Source organism: Hermetia illucens, chromosome 1 (genome assembly GCF_905115235.1).
Source record: "Hermetia illucens chromosome 1, iHerIll2.2.curated.20191125, whole genome shotgun sequence".
NCBI lineage: Eukaryota > Metazoa > Arthropoda > Insecta > Diptera > Stratiomyidae > Hermetia > Hermetia illucens.
In genome coordinates, this window is record NC_051849.1 from 22,929,357 (window position 1) to 22,949,432 (window position 20,076).

The following is a 20,076-nucleotide window of genomic DNA, read 5'->3' on the forward strand; positions in this document are numbered from 1 at the left end:
CCGAAAAATCTGAAAAAAATCGCAGTGGTGCATCTCTACGAAATCTAGGCCTCCGGTTCTGATACCTGCACAAATAAAGTTAATAATGTTTCCACATTTTAGAAATTTACCCGACAACCCCGCTTATGACCATTCTAGAAGTACAAAATTTGACATGGGTATAATGCACAATTTGGTTTAGTTTGAAGAAAATCCAACTATTATTAACAATTTCGAGCACTCTACAACCTGTTTTTTAGTCATTTGTATATGAATGTCAATTGTGTATGTAGGTATATGGTGTATGCGTGCTAATGAAGTTTGTGGGTAGTGTCTCATTAAGATAGATATATTAGGTTGTTGCATATGAAATGGCCGATTTGGCAATTAAGTGAAGTTAGTTGCGATTTTAATGTATCAAACCAAGACCAGTTGACGCTATTGGTGTCGGATAATGAAGTATAAATACTCCTACATTTAATCAAGGAGTCTTTTCTGGTTTGACCATCGTTGTAATAACAGTGAATAAAAAGGAAAAAAGAATGGAAAAGAGCCAAAAACGTATACTTTTTCTGTATGAGTTCAAACTCGTTCATAAAGCAGCGGAGGCTACCAAGAACATTAACAGCGCATTTGGAGCTGATACGGTAAGCAAACGAAACACTCGGCGGTGGTTCGAAAAAACTCCGGTCAGGTGACGTAAACCATCAAAATGAGCCACGTGGACATCCAGGACCATCAATTGACAACGACGAGCTGCATTTGCTAGTTGAATCCGACACACGTCAGTCTGTGAGAGACATTGCAGAGAAACTGGGCGTACACTATTCGACAGTTTTCCGGCACTTGCAACAACTTGGAAAGGTGAAAAACTCAACAAATGGGTTCCACAAGCCCTTACGGAGCAAAACATGGCGTTCCGAATGGAAATTTACAGTTCTTTACCCTCCCGCAACAGAAGCGATGCCTTTTTGCACAGAATAGTGACATGTAATGAAAAGTGGATATTATACGACAATCGTCGCCGATCAGCACAATGGCTAAATACTGATGAACCACCGAAGCATATGCTGAAACTGAGCCGGCATTACCGAAGGTAATGGTGACTGTTTGGTGGTCTACAGCTGAAGTTATCCACTATTTTTTCTTGGCACCTGGAGAAACGATAAATGCACAGAAATACTGTGCCAAACACGAGGAAATGCACCAAAAATTGAGTATTTCACGGTCGAGATTAGTTAACAGAGATGATGTGATACTCCTTCACGACAATGCACGACCTCATGAATCCAGGACAACGGTTCAAAAGTTGAACGAATTGCAGTATGAAATTCTGCTTCATCCATCATATTCACCGAACTTTTCGCCAACCGACTACCACTTTTTTAAGCATTTGGATCATTTTTTGGCGGAATAACAATTGAGGAATGAAGCGGTCATCAAAATTACCTTCGACGAGTTTATCAACCCCTGAAAATTGGACTTCTACGAAACTGGCATACATGCTCTTGTATCTCGCTAGGAGAAGTGTTTTAAATCGACTGGCACCTATTTTGATTATTTAAATAAATATTTGTAAGCTTTACAGTCGTTTCAAATTTTAGTACCAAATCGGCCATTTCATGTGGAACAACCTAATAGTTTACATTAAACCAGCCGTATTTATTATACGTACTATATATGTACATATGTATGCTTTTGTGCACGAAGTAAATCGGAAGTATGGGTACGATCAATTTATATATACGTGCATGCATATATATGTACAGTATTCGGAAATAGACAGTTTGTTTGTTTAAGGTGAGCATAATATCTCTGGCTGGAATATGTACATGCGTTTTGTAATTTGAAAAAATATGAAGGAATATGTTGGATTTGTAGCTACACACGATAGAAAAATGTGCGTTGAAGTTTCTTACATAAGGTGAACACAAAACCTTTATACCCGAAGGGCGAGCTTCCAGTATTCCGACTTGTTTTTAATTGGGGCCATTTTCCCGCGATTTCATCCTTCAAATAAGTTGAAAAAGAACTACGTTTTTCCTTATCCTGTAAAAATTTTAATTTTTTCCCCCGCATTCAATTGTTTCGGAGACCACGTGCCTCCTTCCTCACTGCTAGTACCTAATCTAATCCTAATCCTTCAAATGCTCAAATAGCGCTATCTATTAGTTGCTGTTGGTGGTTTTTCCCTTCTCAAGATAGTCGATGAATATTATACAATGCGCATCCCAAAATACTGATGCCATAGCCTTGCCAGCCGACTGTTGCGTCCATGCACGCTTTCGCCAAAAAGCTGCCAAATTTGTTCACGTGTCTTTTGAAGATTAGGGTTAATAAAAACCATATGGATTTAATACTAATAGCGCCATCTGTGTGTTAGCCTACGAATTTTTCAGCCCACCTAGTGTATCAGTTGATATTTGGGTTATAGGTCCTATTTCGGTGCAAGTCCTTCGATGGAATTGCACTTAGGCGCGGGAGGATCTAAACCGCTTCGACTCCGTTCTATCTATTAAAAGTGCCTGAATCAGCAACAGGTCCGAACAATCTTGCCAGCTATCCAATCCTATACTGAGATTTTTTTCTTCTCATCAGTTATTATTTTTTGCACCTGTCTACAGGTATGTGTGTAGTTTCTTAGTGAATATTTTACATGACCTCAACGAGATGAAACTCTATGACTCAGTTTAAAGATATTCATTGCTCCTTCTCAATCGAACTATTTTTATTGTAGATAGCAAAAAAAACTTTGCAGCTCAGATAAAAATGCAACGAGTGTGCAAAAATTAACGAATATGAAAATTTAACAAAAATTGGCAATTCCTTTCCCTTCCATATCATTGGTTAAGTTTTCTGACCATAAATGCTTTTTACTTAGATAAATTCATTGGAACTACTTGAAAACTGCATCGGATCAAAAAACGACCACATTTTCCCGTATCTTACGTAAACTTTGTACCAACCCTAGTGAAAGTCGGTATCAGACCATGACTGAAGCATGAAACTTTCAACTTTCATCCCACACTTACTCGACAGCTTCTTGCTTTCGCATAATTCCATCGTACAATTTAGAGACATCTACACTCACCAATTTATTACCGACCAACAACTCCGCTAAAAACAACCAAACAGGATCAAACATTTATTCGAATTATTGTCGAAGCTGCAATAAAAATTGTATTGCGGAATTTAGTTGACGCGCTATTTTCGATATTATGTTCCTAGTCTTGGGGGGTTTTTAGTCAGGATTGCATTCAATGGCTCTTTTGACTCCTCCATCCTTGAGATGCCAAACCATTTGATTTCGAATATATTTAAGTTTTATATGAGTGGAAATTATCGATTCGCATCTTCAGATTTAATCAGGCAATGGAGTGTGTGGAGAGATCTCCGTTGATTCCGAAATTAATGCATTCATGCAAAGAAAAGCATTAAATAATATTGGCACTTAGGAAATTGTTGTTCATTTCACAAATTTTATGACCATTGAGAATTCATTGTCCAGACAATTAATGACCGCAGTGGATGGATATTCCTTCTTTTCCTCTATGATTTCCATGACTCGTTAATCAAAAATTTTAATCCTTGACTTTCATTAACCTAATTTGATAGCTATGCACATTATACGTTTTTCATGAAGGTCCTTACGAAAGAATCACATATTTACCGAAAAACGTAGATTATTAATGGCTCTGACAGTGTAGAACTCTTAGGGAGGAGTCAAGCTATCAAAAACATGGTGAAAGCCATTACAATCCTTTATAATAGGTTACATAAAGAAAAAAGAGAACCCAAGCAAACGCCGAAACCTGCCGTCCCAACCGTGGAAGCTCGGCGCTTCACGTATGAAAGGTTTCGTTGATCTTTCATGTAATATTATTCGAATACACGATGGTATCATTTGTATATAGTTCGTGGTGTATACATAGTATAGCCATAAGTTCTGTCAGTCAATGCGTATAGCGATAAATATTAGGCCGCCGAAACTGGCAACACTGCACACGGAGAGTACCTAACCATACCCCACTTCCGTCAGAATTTCAGGTTCCGAAGGTCAGTAGCGCGTGAACGACAACACGACGAAGTTCGGTAGCTACGAAAAAAGAATCGCGATTATTGCATTGCACCAATGTGGGAATACGCCGAAAAAGATTCATAGTTTGTTAAAGAAGATTCGTTTTTGGGACATTAGCTCGATACAGCAAAACAGCTGATGTAGTTGACAGGCCGCGGGAGGGGCGCCCGCGCTCCGTACGTCGCCGGAAGGTCGTGTATGCTGTGCGTGAGCGTGTTCGTCGCAATCCTCTTCGCAAGCAGAAACGAATGTCGAGGGACATGGGCGTTTCAACTCGAAGTATGAGTCGTATTTTACGAGAAGATCTCGGTCTCGGTGCGTACCGGCGGTGGGTTAGCCATATGTTCACGCCAAAACCGAAGGAAATACGGGATACTCGGTGTGCTTCTCTTCTGCAACGATTTCCCAGTAAAAAGTATCACAAAATTTTATTTTCTGATGAAAAAGTTTTTACCATCGAGGAAAAATTCAACCGACAAAATGATCGAGAATATCCTCACAATTATTATGAAGCCAGAAAAAAGGCTCTGCGAGCCTAATGTCGTCACCATCCGACTTCTGTCATGGTATGGTGGAGCGTCTCATATCACGGAGTAACTGATATTCATTTCTGCGAGGCCGGCGTCAAAACCAATGCGAGCGTGTACGTGTACGGCGTATTGAGTGAATCTCTATTCCCTGGAAAGCTGTGGTGCTTCCAGCAAGACTCGACCTCTACTCACAAAGTCAAGATAATTTAGCAGTGGTTAGCGGCGCATGTTACTGATTTCATAACCGTGGATTAATGGGCCTCAAGCAGCCCAAATTTGAATGCTCTGGACTACAGCCTTTGGGCTAAGTTAGAGGAGACTGCCTGCGATCGAACTTACACCGATTTGGAGAGTTTGGAGCGGCCATTTGGATAAATTTTCGTTTAAAAACTCGATATTTCCCTGGTGTAGTTTTCGACTGAATTGATTTATTACTTCTGAGAAATAAAGGTTTGTTTGACAGACAGAACTTATGGCTATACTATGTATACGTTGAACGTACCCGATATTCAATTCGATGTGGTGCAGACATTTTATCACATTTAGAGAGTATCAATTTGACGCAAAAGAGGAAACTTTGGCCTACTGTAACTTTATTGATAATATTAAGGTTTCTACCAAACTTTCCAATAGGCAGCTCCATATCAAAACCTATATTAATGTAACTTTACGAGTCTAGGATGAACTTAAGAGGGATTCGCAGTACTAACTTTAGCCGATATCCGAATAGAGCGTATTTTGGAGACGAGATGTCACATAGAGGCATCGCCATAATTTTCTTCAGATTTTTCTGATGGGAAGTTTCTGAGAATGGCCGCTTAATATAAATAGCCCTTTTATGACCTCTACTCCCACCGTTTCGTAATCGACTTTTCAACTAAGACCTGACCTGACTAAAAAATACTATTCGAGACCTTTCATTTAATACCCCACATTACTATATTCGGTGAAAAAAAAGATTTCATGCCTCCCTTTTGCATATATGGGGACTCGCCTTTAAATTCCACATAGAACGACGTAACTCAATGCATGCGTGGGAGTTCAGAGTTCCCACCAAATCGGGTGTTCATCGGTGCCACCATTTCTGAAAAAAGCGCATATGAAAGACTGACAGACGGACAGATGGGCAGACAGAAAGACAATACGGTCAATGTATTTTAAACCGCGAAATGATCTATACTGTTCCAAGAAAAGGAAAGCAACAACAATGGGAGTACCTACGGAAACGTCCACAAAAGCACTGTCCCCTGTCGGGACTCGGACTAGAGGTAACTTAGCAGTGGACCGCCTTCGAGACGAAAAAGAAATACCAGAGACTCGCAAACAACATAGGGACACCAATAGAGAATACCTAAAGTGGACTCCAAAGCCCAAGAAGGAAAAAATACAACCGTTGCAATCGCAATCAGCTTGCATACCCGGTGAAAGTCTATCGGACCATCCGAAGAAACACAATAATGACTCTACTTGGACTAAAGTAACAAGAAAAGGAAGACCGCAAAAGAAATCGCGACCCGACGCGCTGATTATAACAGCAGCCAATGAGCTGAGATATGCAGAAATTTTTCGAAGGTGAAGACAAATAGTTCTCACCTAAACTTGGGTGAACACGTGAACCGGATAAGACGCACGCAGAAAGGCGATTTACTGTTTGAACTTAAGCCTGGGGAAGTAAGTCTCACGATCTCCCTAAGACTCTCGAGTCATCAATAGGCAAAGCAGCGAAGGTAAAGGTGAGCCAGGACTCAATGCTGATTGAGTGCAAGGACCTAGACGAAATCACCACAACTGCTGAGATCTCCGAGTCCTTAAGATTCAGCTTCGACTAGATTCGATCCTTGAAACAAATGTGATAAGGCTTCGTAATGCATATGGTGGTACTCAGACAGCCACAATAGTCTTGTCATTCGAAGCAGCGAAAAAAGCTATTGCAGTTGGCAAAATTCGCATTAGCTGGGTCAGCTGTCAACTGCGAGAACAGATATCGCCTGAAATCTTGACAATTTTCGAGAAACTGTTCAAACAAAAACGAAAGGTCTAAGTTGTGCTGAAGAAGAGGAACATATTGCCAAAGAGTGCAATGGAAATCCTAAATGTCTGCCTAAATACCACATATTGCTCGAAGTATTTCATATCTAAACGTCGTTCTGGTAAATGCAGGTGACGTCAATACTTTTTGGAGACAGGATGTGGGGTCGGTGATAGAACTTATGTTTGTTAGCGACCCATTATCCAAGGATCCCCAATGGCAAGTTAGCGAGGAATATACGTATAGCAACCATCAGGCTATCATCTTCGTACTCAAGAAAACCAAGTGGTAACATACATGAATCCCGTGCCCGATTGTTACTGACATCCATCTTGACCTATTGACAGCATTTTTATGAACAATCGGGCTCCAAAGGGATTACCATCTAATGATCGCTTGCGTATTGCGCCCGGCGTTTCTCGCAAGGTTGGAGAGCTAAGATCTGCCTAGTTCAACATCGACCGCTTGTACGGTCCAGATATCACTCGATAATGGGAGAGCTATTTCGCTGATCCGATGCCAGATACTTTGAATAATTCACCCGAGAATATTGATGAGCACTGGACCCCCATTTAAAATGCTCTTTTCTCGAGCGCTACGCAGATCGTCGACCACGTTCCGAAAGGGCCTCATAAGATCTGGCTGAAAGGAAGGGATTGGAGACTCTATTGACCGTGGTGAACGATGGTGAGCGTGATACGCTCGAGATCCGATACCATGCGATATCCCAGGAAGTTCAACGTAGTTTGTGCCGTGATAAAAGGGAATTTGTTATTGCGCTGGCTGAGGAAACAAAATCCACTGCGAATAGCAGTGATTTCACAAGTGTACACCGCTATACGAAAGAACTCGCATGTGGTCGCAAATCTTCAATCCTCATTCACAATGACGAGCAACTGAAGGAATGGAAGGAATATTTCACCACGGTTCTTGGCAATATAATATCCGGTGTGGTTTCGCCTCCTGTGGATGAAAATTCTGAACTTCTCCTTCAAATAGAAGAGAAATCGTCTCGGCCAACAATGCATTCAAATGCTTTTGGGTTAGTATAGCTTCCACCAGGTATTGTTTGGTGGCCTCAGCCTCTGAGGACCACGCAATCAGGCGGGTGGCTTTGGTCTTCGACCCAGACAAATAAGCGTTAAGGATCGATTGCTGGCGAGCGGCCTTGAATAGGAAACGACGGTAGAAGTTTAACATACCCAAGCACCTTCTCAAATTCTTAACCGTGTTTGGCAGCTCGAATCGCGAAATCGCCCACACTTTGACTAGATCTGGTTCGATGCCTTCAGAGGATATTAGGTGGCCGAAAAATCTTTCGACGTACTCTAAAGGTTCAGACTCAAACAAGGACGCGACCGATAATCCAAATATACTAAACGAAACTAAAAGTTTCGTACCACAAAGTAGAAGATGGGTACCTGATAGATTTGCGCCGCATAGCGCAGTCCAAAAATCATCCTAGTGCCCTCAAAGAGTCCAAAGGGTAAGCATCCTGCCGTTTTCGAAATGTCTTTGGGGGCTACAGGAATTTTACGATATACCTTGACCAAGTCCAAGGTCGAGAGAATACGGCAGTTTGCCTAAGAAGCTTTTCAAACTCTTTTCGCGCAACTGCGGTAGTAATGACCGCACTTTAGAAAAGATAGGGAAGCCAGTAGGGACAACATGCCGCTGAAAGTCAAACTTAACCATCTCAGAGAAACTACGCTCGTTAATGGTGTCGAGGCATTTTTGAAGAAATGTGCCAACACCTAAGTAGGGGAAGACGTTGCCTAGGATTTGGAAAGCACTCAGACTTCAGGGCCCGTATCCATTAATTCATAGGTGACATAGTGCTATACTTCAAGTAGCCGCCACCACAGCTCCCGGCAAGCTGAGTTTTTTTTATGAAGAATTTCAGGGACTGGTAGATTCCATGGCTTTTTTGGCGAACCTACGATTGTATATACACGCCCCGCCACGAAGTACTACCCGATCGCGCTTTTCGGGAGGCGGATCTAAACCGTGATCTAGTCCTACTTCCCGAGCGCCACACACCGATGACCTTTGCCAACTTAGAAACGGTTGCTTTTAACACTGCCACCCTCTGCTGCAGCTGAACCACCTGACTTGATGTGTTACGGGATACCTCGCAAATCACGGGCCGTGCGTAGATCTCGAGGATTTTGTCCGCAGTAGCAGCCAAAGTCTCCAGTGACTCCGAATCCGCACATGCAGGATGGCTTGTGTAATCTCGGGGCACCTCAGCAGCCAAAAGCACAAAGACTCTAGCAGCTCAATGCCGACTTTGTCACCATCCTACCTCTTCATTTCGCAGAACAACTGGCTTGGCGCACGGTCACCTAGCGTTAGTTCTGTCAATAAATGGTGAAGTTTGGCCCTTTCACATACTGACAGGCATTTTATGAGCTGCTCCTTTCGGCTTTTCTAGGAGCAGTCCTCGAGTACGTCGAAGATAAGCTCAATTGTCTCCTCATTTAGCCCAAACAGCGCGTGATTGAAGTATGTGGCGTCACGATGGACGCCCGCCAAAGTGAATTGGGCCTCGCTGCCGGTTCCTACCGCCGCGGCAGATACTGGGGAACTTGAAACTATCACTGGACATACTGACCGAAAGCGAAACAACCCACAAAGATCAACGACACGCAAACAAAACGAGAGCTGAAAAGAGCAGAAAGAGGAGAGGAAAAGGAAATGGAAAACGATCCTGAGCTGTTTTCTTTTTAATATACTAACAAGGAGTTTCCCAGCCGCGTTCGACTGAAACTCGTTGATGGTGGCCAGACGGTAGTCGGATGTTGATGACGCTGCTGCTGCTCTTATCTGACGTGGAAATGTGCAATTTGCGTGGGGAGTACGTTGACCCATTAGAAAGTGGATCGTTACCAAGATGCTGCTCGTTGCTACTACGATGGATGGACCAAAAACGTTTCAGCGACTTTCCCCTCTTCACGGACGATAGTTTGATGTCAACGACGAATTACTTTTGGAGCTCCTTCGCTATCTTTCCGAACTTGGCAGGCTAAGCGTTAAAATTTGTTTCGTTATCTTGGATGTGACGACGTGAAAGGCTTTCAAAGAAGAAAGTCTTGAATTACGTGAAGGGGTCCTTACGAACTGCATGTCGTTCGCCTATTTGGTCTTGAAAGGAAGTATTCGCAAACTTTTATTACAAAGTTTATCTCTGAGTGTTCATATCACCCTCACCCTTAGCCTATTTCAGCTTACAAAAACTATTCCGCTCAAAACGTCTCACCATAGGGTCAAAGCTCTTACTGTACAAGGCAATGATCTTACCAGTCCTCATGTATTTCTCGGAGACTTGGGTTCTTAGCAAGAACAATTGCGAACTCTTGGTCGCGTTCGAGAGAAGAATCCTCCGAAGAAGTTTTAGCCCCCTACATGAGAATGGACAATTCCGTAGCCTACATAACGACGAAATCTATGAGCGATACCATGACCGTGAGGTTGTGGATAAAATTCAGCTCAATAGGTTACGGTGGGTGGGTCACTTAATCCGTATAGATGAGGATGGAGCGATGGCGTAGATCATGATGCCAGACAGCTTTTAGGGATATCGAATTGGTGGACCTCGGCGCAAAACCGGGATGTCTGGAGTTCCTTATTAAGGCAGGCCTAGACCGCATACCGGTTGTTGCACCGTTGATGATGATGATGTTCATATCACCCCACACACATCAAGTTAACTGCCTCTGGATGTTATTCAGATGACCCAACAAATGTGGAGCAAGATTTACATCCAAAGCCGATTAGATGCAAATGTTCAACGTAGATGCAAGTAATCAGCTTGAAGCACAATGGCCCAATGGAAACAGAGTCATTGGAACCCGCAGTGTGACAACAGCTATTGGAATTCCTTTAAAACTTTTTGATACAAGGTAAGGATAGACACAAAAAGTGAAAACTAGGAAACCATCGGCTACCTGTTGCGCTCAGAATAGTTCCTGTTGTTGGTTGTTTTTTTCGACTCGCTGCCAGTAAAGCGGAAATGACCAAAAGTCTGTTGAATGCATTTCCCTTGGAGGATAACTAAACTCAACTTGTCACTATGAGAACAGCAAGGATTTGACCAGTTAATGGTAATTGATTGACTGATATCCTCAGATGACTTGACAGAAACTGCGACCGACAATCCTGGCAGAGTAATCAAAATTTCTATATATATCGTTCGCGGTTACCTGAAATGCGCTTTGGCTTCCTGCACAACTTTCTGACACGTCCGCGCTATTCACATCGTGTGCGGGTGACAGGCCTGTGCGCCGACCAAGATCTTTGTTTGTAATAGTATTAAGCCAGCGTACTCCAATGATACCACGCCAACTGCTACTGACGAAGGCTTGGAGCCTTCGAGTGGCAGTGGAGGTCACCTTCTATGTGCTATTCTCAAATAGCAACGCAAAAAGAATACTAGCACAGAACAGTCTCTACTTGATCTTGGTATTGAAATAACTGCAATTCCAGATTTTAAAGAAGACAGAGAAAGTAGATCTAGCATTGTTAATGCGTCGGGCAACTTCCACTTCGGTGCTACCTTCGAAAAAAATCACGCTTCCTAGATATACAAATCAATCGACGCCTTCGATGCTGTTTATTAATGCAGATAAGGAGAGTGCGATGACACGTCAGACTGACAACCTTAGTTTTGTTGGTGTTTATATTCAATCCCACTCTGCTTGCCTCTCTTGCCTAATCCAGAGTATTAGCAGTAACCGAAAGGTTCTAAAATGGAATGAAAATTAAGGGTTTTGTTCATAACTCTTTATTTTTACTGCCTAAAGTATATACATTGCAGAAAAAAACACTTTCAAGAAAATTTGGCGTTTTTTCACCACAGCGCTTCCTCTTACAAATTAGACGACCAACACTACATCAAACATCGTACGATTTTGTGCTGAATGGAACCAAATTAAGAAGAAAAGGAAACAAACTGAAAACCAAACGGATAAATCGAAAACGAACTACAGTAAATGTTATAGCGACGGAATGAATGAATTATTTATATAGTTATCTTGAACGATATAACGTACTATAAAGTAATAACAATTAATACATTTAATAAAACTGACGTTCATTAGTGCCCAGTTCGTCGGATACAATTTCTACGTAAGGCACATTTACGTTGAGCGTAAAAACTGAACGCTAGGAATACTACATTATTCCGCGGTATTAACAGTGATAGTCTTTCCCTTAGGATCATCGAATCGATCCATAGTCCTGATGTCCATCAACCAGGTTACGCCTATGCTCATGATCGCCAGAAGAATAACAGTCACCAGCAGCCCAGACCAAATCGGAATGGAAGTGAATCCAACGCAATTGTAGGGATCATTGAATTTGTTGATTTGCGGGTTAGTCGAGAAGTTGGGTTGTATTTGCCACTTGGTCCAGGTCAATGCTTGTCCTGCTTGCAAGGTATATTTGGTGGGTGGACCGCAGTAGTAGCTGAATCCATCAGCCGCTCCGACTGTTCGGTCTGTTACAAAATTATCGTATTTGCCGTATTCGACGTCAGTCACTGACCAATAGCCGTCAGCTCCATTGGTTACATTGAATTTAATTGTGTCGTCTTGTGTGACCATTGTTACCGTGAATCTGCTCTCATCGCTTGTTTTGGAAACGGAAAGGGACTTAACTGTAAGGACTTTCGTATCCTTGTCAGTAAATGTAAGATTGGTGAAGTACATGAGGATTTCCGGGGCTTGCAAAATAGTTCCATTTGAGGATTCCATGGGAACTGAACCGGATGATGCAGTTGTTGATGTGCTGACTGGGGCTGCAGTTGATGAGCTGGCGGGAGCTGCTGTTGAAGATACCTGACGAGCTTTACGTACTAAGCTACCAGATGATTTTCCCGTGTAAAGAGCGACGACGTTGGCATCACCGGCGGCTGATATGACATTGTTGTAGATTTTCTTGATGTAGCCATCTGCAAGAATTTTATGTAGTTAAACTAGGTCAGTAAATACTACAAATTAACATAAAGGTCGTGGTTGAAAGACACCAGAGAAAAAAACCTTAACCACTCAACTGACCGAAGCGCAATACACAAAAGCAAAGCTTGGATCGGCTGCACAATTAAATTGAAATGTGAAATGAGCGCTTCAGCGACAGAATCATCTCGTTGATTGTCACTAGAAAATTTTGTTAATGAATTTTTCTTATCGCAAAGATAATAGCTAAAATAATCCTGCAACATATCAAAGAACACCTTGAAAGCTTGATGAATAGAGAGCAAGCTGGTTTTCGATCTGAATCGTCCCGTATTGACCACATTAACACCGTCTGGAGCAATGTGCGGAGTTTAAATCACTTCACCTGGCAAACTATCATATCGGCAAAAGGGAGACGAAATGGACATACGAGTAGGATCGAGTCAAATTCGAAACGTCGGGACTGAAGCATTATCCAAAAATTCATGCCTGGTTCAGGTCGAGATGAAGTACCAACCCCCCGCTTATTGAGCAGAGCAGTGAAAACACAAACTTTGCAGAAGGCACCATAGATGTTATTACAACCCAAAGCAAAGCAAAGTCCTTAAACGAAGAAAGATGTGGAAGGAGCCAGTCCCACAGCGCAGGCAACATAGATCCAAGCTTAAGACTCTCAATCTGAGTCAGTTTTGCATGAGGCGATCATTCCATTTTTGGACAAGTTGCTCGAGAGCATTTTTGCTATCAGATGCTAGGAAAACATCATCTGCATAAAGCAGTGTGTAGGGCGCTGGACGTTGGATATCCCGTGTGACTGTGTCCATAACAAGGACAAAGAGGAGTAGTGAGAGGGCACTTCCCTGATGAACACCAACAGAGACACGAAGCAGTTTTGATACACCCGCCATACTTCGAACTTTACTTTTCGAATCGTGGTAGAGCAATTGAACCCAGGTCACGAGTTCTTCCAGCACTTCTGGCACACCGTCAAATGCTTTCTCTAGATCCAGAAATGCAATGTAAAGAGGGCGATATTTCTCCATGAGTGACCGCGCAGCGTGTATTGCGTCAGTAGTTCCACAGTTCTTAACAAATCCTGCTTGATCCACGGTTATTTCAACGATCTTCGCTTTCCCTGATTTTATTCGTTTTATTGCTTCCTCAATTTCAGTTGCGCTGACAGAAGGCAATAAAATTTCAAGTGCAATAAAAAGGGCGCGAACGGGATTAGAGACATCGGAAGTGGGACACACTTCGAAAGCTCTCTTTAAAAGACCCATAGGCGAAAATCTCCCAGAGGTAAAACCTAACGAATTAATGACCTCGAGGGAAGCCTAGAGGGAGGTGTTTACTCCTCTGAAAATTGTAGCTGCGCTCAACGATTTCCTGAAGTCAAAACTAAGTTCGGAGCAAGATAGGGCAGGTCCTATACCGAGCGAAATCCCAAGAAGTTCAGCGTAGTGTACCCCGGACAAAAGAGAATTTGCTAATTTGCTTGCGGAAGATGCCACAGAATGCAATGATTTCACAAGTATATAATGGATCACAAAAGGGCTTATATGTGGTCGCAAATTCTTCGATGGGCCTGCGAAGAATGTCAACGGTCAACTTCTCATTCACGATGACCTGCAACTGAAGAGATGGAAAGAACACATCACCACCGTTCTTAAACGATGATGACATCTGTTTGCTCTCTCACCGGGTCCTGCATTGCACTCTCCCTATCTGCATTAATGGGCAAAGCATCGAAAGCGTCGATCAATTTCTATATCTAGGAAGCGTGGTGTCTGTCCACAGTGGCGCCGAACTGAATGTTGCCCGACGCATTAACAGTACTACGTCAGCTTTTGCTGCCCAAAATCTGGAAATGCAGTTATCTCTACACAATAATCAAGTTGAGATGGTTCTGCGCTAGTGTTCTTTCTGTGTTATTAAATAGGAGTAGCACATGAAAAGTGAACTCTACTGTTACTTAGCAGCTTCCAGCTTTCGTCAATACCTGTCTGCGTCGAATCATCGGAGTGCGTTGGCCTGACACTATCTCAAACAAAGAACTTGGTCAACGCATAGGCCTGTCACTCTTATGCACTTGATCGGAAGACGGAAGTGGCAGTGGATAGATTTATGGAGAGCGATAATTGCATTACGAGCTACGCCATACAGTGGAATCCACTCTCCCAAGATGGTCACGGCTGGGTTGCCCCAAGGGCACTTGGCACAGGACAGTAGAGGAGTGCTAGAGTCTCGGAAAGTCGTGGGGATGCTGCAGGGCCGTAAGGATGGCGCGTAGGTGCACTTGACGCACTATAATTGCAACCATAGAATAAATAATAAAGGAAACACTTTAAATGTGTTTTTCTCGGATTTATATTTTTTCAAATTGCGGACAGTTAATCTAAGGATTGACTCGACCGATTTTAATAGATCTTGAGGGTTTTTTTTCTATGAGGATGTCTCACGTGACAATTTATCAGAATATCATAAAAAATTCAAAAGAAAAATTTCTAACGCAGAAAAACTTCGAGATTAGAGAAAGAGATAAATATAGTTGGAGTTAGTTCACTATGTTAAATTCTACCTGATCTCCCTTGGTGACAGATCCCGCTGCAGACCGACAAAGAAAATGCATCCAATGTCGTTAAAAACAAATTGATAGCGTTTTTATCATGCACTTCTCGGTCTTGACGAAGAGAAAGTCGGGTTAGTCACGGATATATTAGAGGACGGCTCCGACGACCGGCTAAAGGAACAGCTCATATGCCGGCTCTCAGTGAGTAAGGAAGCGAAGCTGTATCACTTACTGAACGAACTGACGCTGGGCGACCGTACCCCTAGCCAGCTGCTTCGAGAAATGAGACAGCTGGGTGGAGATCAGGTCGACTCAGAGCTTTTGAAAATGCTGTGGTTGCAGCGGCTCGCAAAGAACGGCCGCCATATCTTAGCCTGCGCTGACTCGGGGTCGCTGGAAATGTTGTTCGCCACGGCCGACAGAGTCCACGAGGTGTACGCACGCCCCATTGACAGCACAAAACTACTGCTGCGAACTCCTCTCCCACCGCACTTACGGCTACAGGTAGGTGGACGTGAGTCTTGGACTGCGCCGAACATTTTCATGGCGATTAGTTTTGGCGGACATTAGCACCCCCATTTTAGGCGCAAACATCCTTTGTCACTATGGGCTATTGGTGGACCTGTAGAACAAAGCCTTCATAAACCCCGTAACCTCTAGTTTGTTCCAGCCAGTTAAGCACAATATGCACCACCACATCAACACTACCGGCTCAGGGCATTTGCAGACCTTCCAATAGCTGTTGGTCATCTCCACTCTATTTGATTCCTAAGCCAAACGGCAAATGAAGGTTATGCTCACACAATTCCCGAGTGGTACCTTATTCCACTCATCCGTGATTTCGCGCATTCACTTACAAACTGCCGTATTTTCACGACTTTGCATCTAGTCAAGACGTAACATCAAATCCCTGTAGCTTTCGAAGGCATACCGCACACCTGTGGGACTCTTCGAGTTCACTAGGATGACTTCTAGCTTGTGCAACGCTGTGCAGACATTCCTTTGTCCATTGTCCATTGTCTTGCGAAACTTCTCGAAATTTCCCGACCACTTGATTACCCCTGATGAAATCCAACCTGAACCCGACAACTTTGAAGTTTGAACACGGTGAAGGATCTGCGAAGATTCTTGGGCATGTTAAATTTCTATCATCGTTTCTTGCCCAAGGCCGCTCATCACCAAACGATCCTCAACGCTTACTTGTCTGGGCCCAAAACCAAAGACTCTCGCAAGGTTGCGTGGTCTACTGAGGCTGTCCAAGCGTTTAAAACCGTCAAATAACAGCTTATTGATGCAACACTGCATCAGCAATACCTTTGACAACATGTGCTGAGGCCCTCTGTCGAAAATGGATGCCGCTCTTTGGTGTACCAGCCGTAATCATCACGGACCCAGGAATGCAGTTTGAGTCTACTCTTTCCTCGGAGTTAGGCAAGCTCATCGGTTTCAAACGGCACAGGACTACCGCTTCCCATCCACTGGGATGCTGAAACATTGGCACCGGGCACACCTTAGTGGGCGGGCCCTAGTGGGTCTCCTTGTGGAGACTAAAGAGACGGAATGATGGGACGGAACATCAGAGGCACGAACCACGGATGTATCGCCGTGGTGAATTTGCTTCTGTCGACGCACTGAACTGCCATCGCCACAGTTAGCGGCCTAACAGGAGACCGAAAGACCCAATTACTACCCAACCGACTTTTAACTCTCTCTCGCTCTCTGGACGAAACGCTCAATCAACTTTTTCTTTCTTTTCTTGGAAAAGTTGGGTGTTTCACCCAGAAAAGCGCGTGGACTACGAAAGAGGAAGTAAGTTGCTTCCCAAGTGGTCCGATCCGTCACCAAGTGGGTGCGGACTTAGGACTCCAAGCATCCTCAACAAAAAATTAACTTCGGCCTGGTTTAAGTCTGAACTTATGACGGCTTTCACTTGAATATAATTCGTACCCATTACGTGTGTAGGATTATATATAAATGGAGCGATTACCATCTGTCGTCACGCTGCTCCCAGGGCAGGGGTGAGGCAGCGTCTGACGAGTTGCCTCTTTTTTTGTTAGAATTTGATTTCGTGAAAAAGTGAAACAGGAAAAAATCACAAAACATTTTGAAAAGGGACCTGGCTTCCATTAAAAAGCCCCCGAGACTCCTGACAACTGCGGCGTAATAAGGGGTCAGTGAGGGAGGGGGAAGAACGTTGGATTAATTCCAACCTACGAGAACATTTGGCGAAATTGGCCACGCATTTGAGGAGCGCCGCCGACTCCTTATCGGCGTTGTCTTGGACAGTCGACCGATACCAATCCCTAGAAACGTGTGGGCCCGCGCATTTGGCACATCTGGGATTGTAGCCGCAATTTGTAGAAACGTGGCCAAATTGTTGGCAGTTAAAGCACTGAGTGACATCCCCTTTTCTAAGTTTCTCCCAGCTGATCCGCTGATGTAGGAGGGTTTTTAGCTTAGAGAATGTGGTGACACCTGCCTCGGAATTGAGAGTAATGCGAAAGAACGTTATGCTGATATCGTTGGTCCGTGACCATGGCCTTGAGACGTGAATCGGCGTAACTTTTTCTGATTCCTTGATTTCCGTTGCCACATCGTCAGAAATGAATTCGTGAGGGGAGATTCCTTTAAGTATGAGAGTTGGCTCCCTCTCCTCCTTAATGCTGAAAGAATGGCCATCTAATTTGGAGGCCTTGATTGATCGGAAGAGTCTCTTACGTGTGTTAGGACAATTGAGCCGAACTTTAAGCTTATCGGCAGGCAAATTAATAATCTCGTATTTTACGGTTTTGTCTATGTTCATAATAACTAGACACAATGCCCTGGCAGTCAAAACAAAAAATATTGGAGGGAGAAAACGAATTTTACCACTATCCTTAACTACTGGCTGATTTCGAAGTTCCGGGGCGTGCGTCGCCTCGGGGCCGTATTCGTTGCCCGCGAGGTGATGGTAAAGATTTTTGTTGCCGGTGCCTCGGTGTCCGAGATACCAGAAACCGTTTGTTTTCGCTTGTAAACCGACTTACATGAGGCTAGTCGGAATTCGACTTAAAGTGCGTGGTTATAATTGATCAAGGAATTTACTTCGCCGTTCCGGGCGTCCGGCAGATCCCCTGAAAGGGAACACTGATCGTCGTCAATGGACAATTTTTGGTGATTATGTCTTCGGCCGTAACGGCCTCAGCGGCCGGAAGAAGGTGTTGTGTGATGTTGTTAGAAGTACCCTGTCCATGCACGGCGATGTTGTATACTGTTTCTGCATCCTTTACACACAGGGATTTAGGATTCCTCGAATAAAGGATTGTTTCTCACTCGCAGCGAGGCCTGTTCCGATTTCACTTTGCTTTCAAGTAAAGCACGTGGAATAAATCTCCGACAGTCGCTGGTTTCCCACAAGCCGGTTAAACACTGAATAACATTATTAGGAAACTTGGCAATGACACAAAAGCAAAATCCAATCGCAGGCGTGATAAATCGGAAGGAGCCCTGGTTCCACATCACTTGACGAAAGCCCGAACTAATTGGGAAGAACCTATCTCCCACTTTTTTGTCCATAGAGGTGCAGCGACTTCTGAAGAATTATGTCTGCCCTTACTCTGAGGACCTGCTAATGCACCGCATGAAACGTATCATAGTCAACTGTGAAGGTAATTTCTCCTGTTGCAGTTCCGACAGATTCAGAAGTCGGGGACGCCTCCACTTTGCATTCTTTATGTTCGTCGAGGGCTAAGTCAGTTCCATCCAATCAGAGGCAAGCGTAAGCGGGGAAAACCAACTACTCACATGCTTTTATGTTAAATATAATCGAGCGTTTTTGCTGATACAAACATGTGCATCCAAATTAGTCGTTTTTGTGACGAAAAAACTCTGCCCTGACCAAATATTTCTTCCCAACATAAAAGAAAATAAGTTACTCATACCAATTATCGAAGCTAGACTGGGAACGGATAAAAACTACGAGCGGGACTCAATAAAAGTCGGCTATAAAAAACAAAACGACTTAAACCTAATTTTCAATCGACATTTTTGCGCAACTTCAAATCACGTGAACGCACGCCGCGACACCCTTCACTTACCATGTTTCACCAGATTCTCCTCTCGGCTCAGCTCTGGGTCCAACGCCAAGGAAACGATCACCACCTTAGATTCCTTCAATGGAATTTCCGAATCCAATTGGCCGTCCTTGTCGACGTACACGTACCTCACCTCCCCCAGGGTCTCCTCGATCCGCTCGATTGGCTGCGAAACTTGCACATACGACTTGGAACTCAATCCAGACAAGTAATTGAAGCACGACTTCCTCGACTCGTCCTTGCACTGTGAAATATCTTCCGCAGTAAGCTAGGATCAGACAAAAAAGTTCAATAATTAACGAAAATGGTCACGCGAGCTCACAAAAAGTCGCCCTACCCTGTCTTCCGCGAAGGCCAAAGTCAACGAGCTATCCACAACCGCGTCGATTAGATCACTTTCGGGATTCCCATTCAAGGCGGATGTTAATTTGCTGCAATTGAATGCGTTATAAATTTTCCAGGCCATGAAATTAGATAACGAGAGATAAAGAATTTTCCACTTACCTGCCAGGACCCCACATTACAACCGGCACTGTGGCAGCAAACGCCCCCGAAATTGCACATACAAGTGCTAGGATAATGGGGAAACGGGCCATTTTCCTGTTGGTGTTATTAGACGAGAAGAGCCTGCGAGGAAACTTGAAAGATTTAATGGAAAACTTGGGCTCGTCTACGAATGAATCTCATTCCACCAGCACCTATGTCAAATGTCATATGACTTTCCCGTGACGAATGACAACGACTATTGCGAGTATCGAAACGATTAGAGTGAAGAGCATTCATAGGGCGTTGCCTGATGGGAAGAAATGATGTGGGTAGGCACCGAAATGTGTTTCTCTTATATCCGGTGGGGGATGTGAATTT

The 20,076-nt window shown here is 43.6% G+C and overlaps 1 protein-coding gene across 1 annotated transcript; it reads right to left on the bottom strand.

The window, feature by feature from the left end:
• Positions 1–11,383: 11,383 nt before the first annotated feature.
• On the bottom strand, positions 11,384–19,948 carry LOC119657909 (V-type proton ATPase subunit S1). The gene is made up of 4 exons (XM_038065083.1): positions 19,717–19,948; positions 19,550–19,643; positions 19,216–19,480; positions 11,384–12,566 (listed from the first exon to the last, which is right to left on the bottom strand). The coding sequence occupies exons 1-4, from the start codon at positions 19,806–19,808 to the stop codon at positions 11,794–11,796; spliced, it is 1,224 nt and encodes a 407-aa protein (XP_037921011.1). The 5' UTR covers positions 19,809–19,948; the 3' UTR covers positions 11,384–11,793.
• Between the last annotated feature and the right edge of the window lie 128 nt (positions 19,949–20,076).

Coding starts and splice junctions, on each gene's coding strand:
- LOC119657909 (XM_038065083.1), bottom strand. CDS start 19,808: ATGGCCCGTTTCCCCATTATCCTAGCACTTGTATGTGCAATTTCGGGG. Junction 19,644..19,716: donor GTAATGTGGGGTCCTGGCAG/GTAAGTGGAAAA, acceptor ATTCAATTGCAG/CAAATTAACATCCGCCTTGA. Junction 19,481..19,549: donor TGGCCTTCGCGGAAGACAGG/GTAGGGCGACTT, acceptor GTCTGATCCTAG/CTTACTGCGGAAGATATTTC.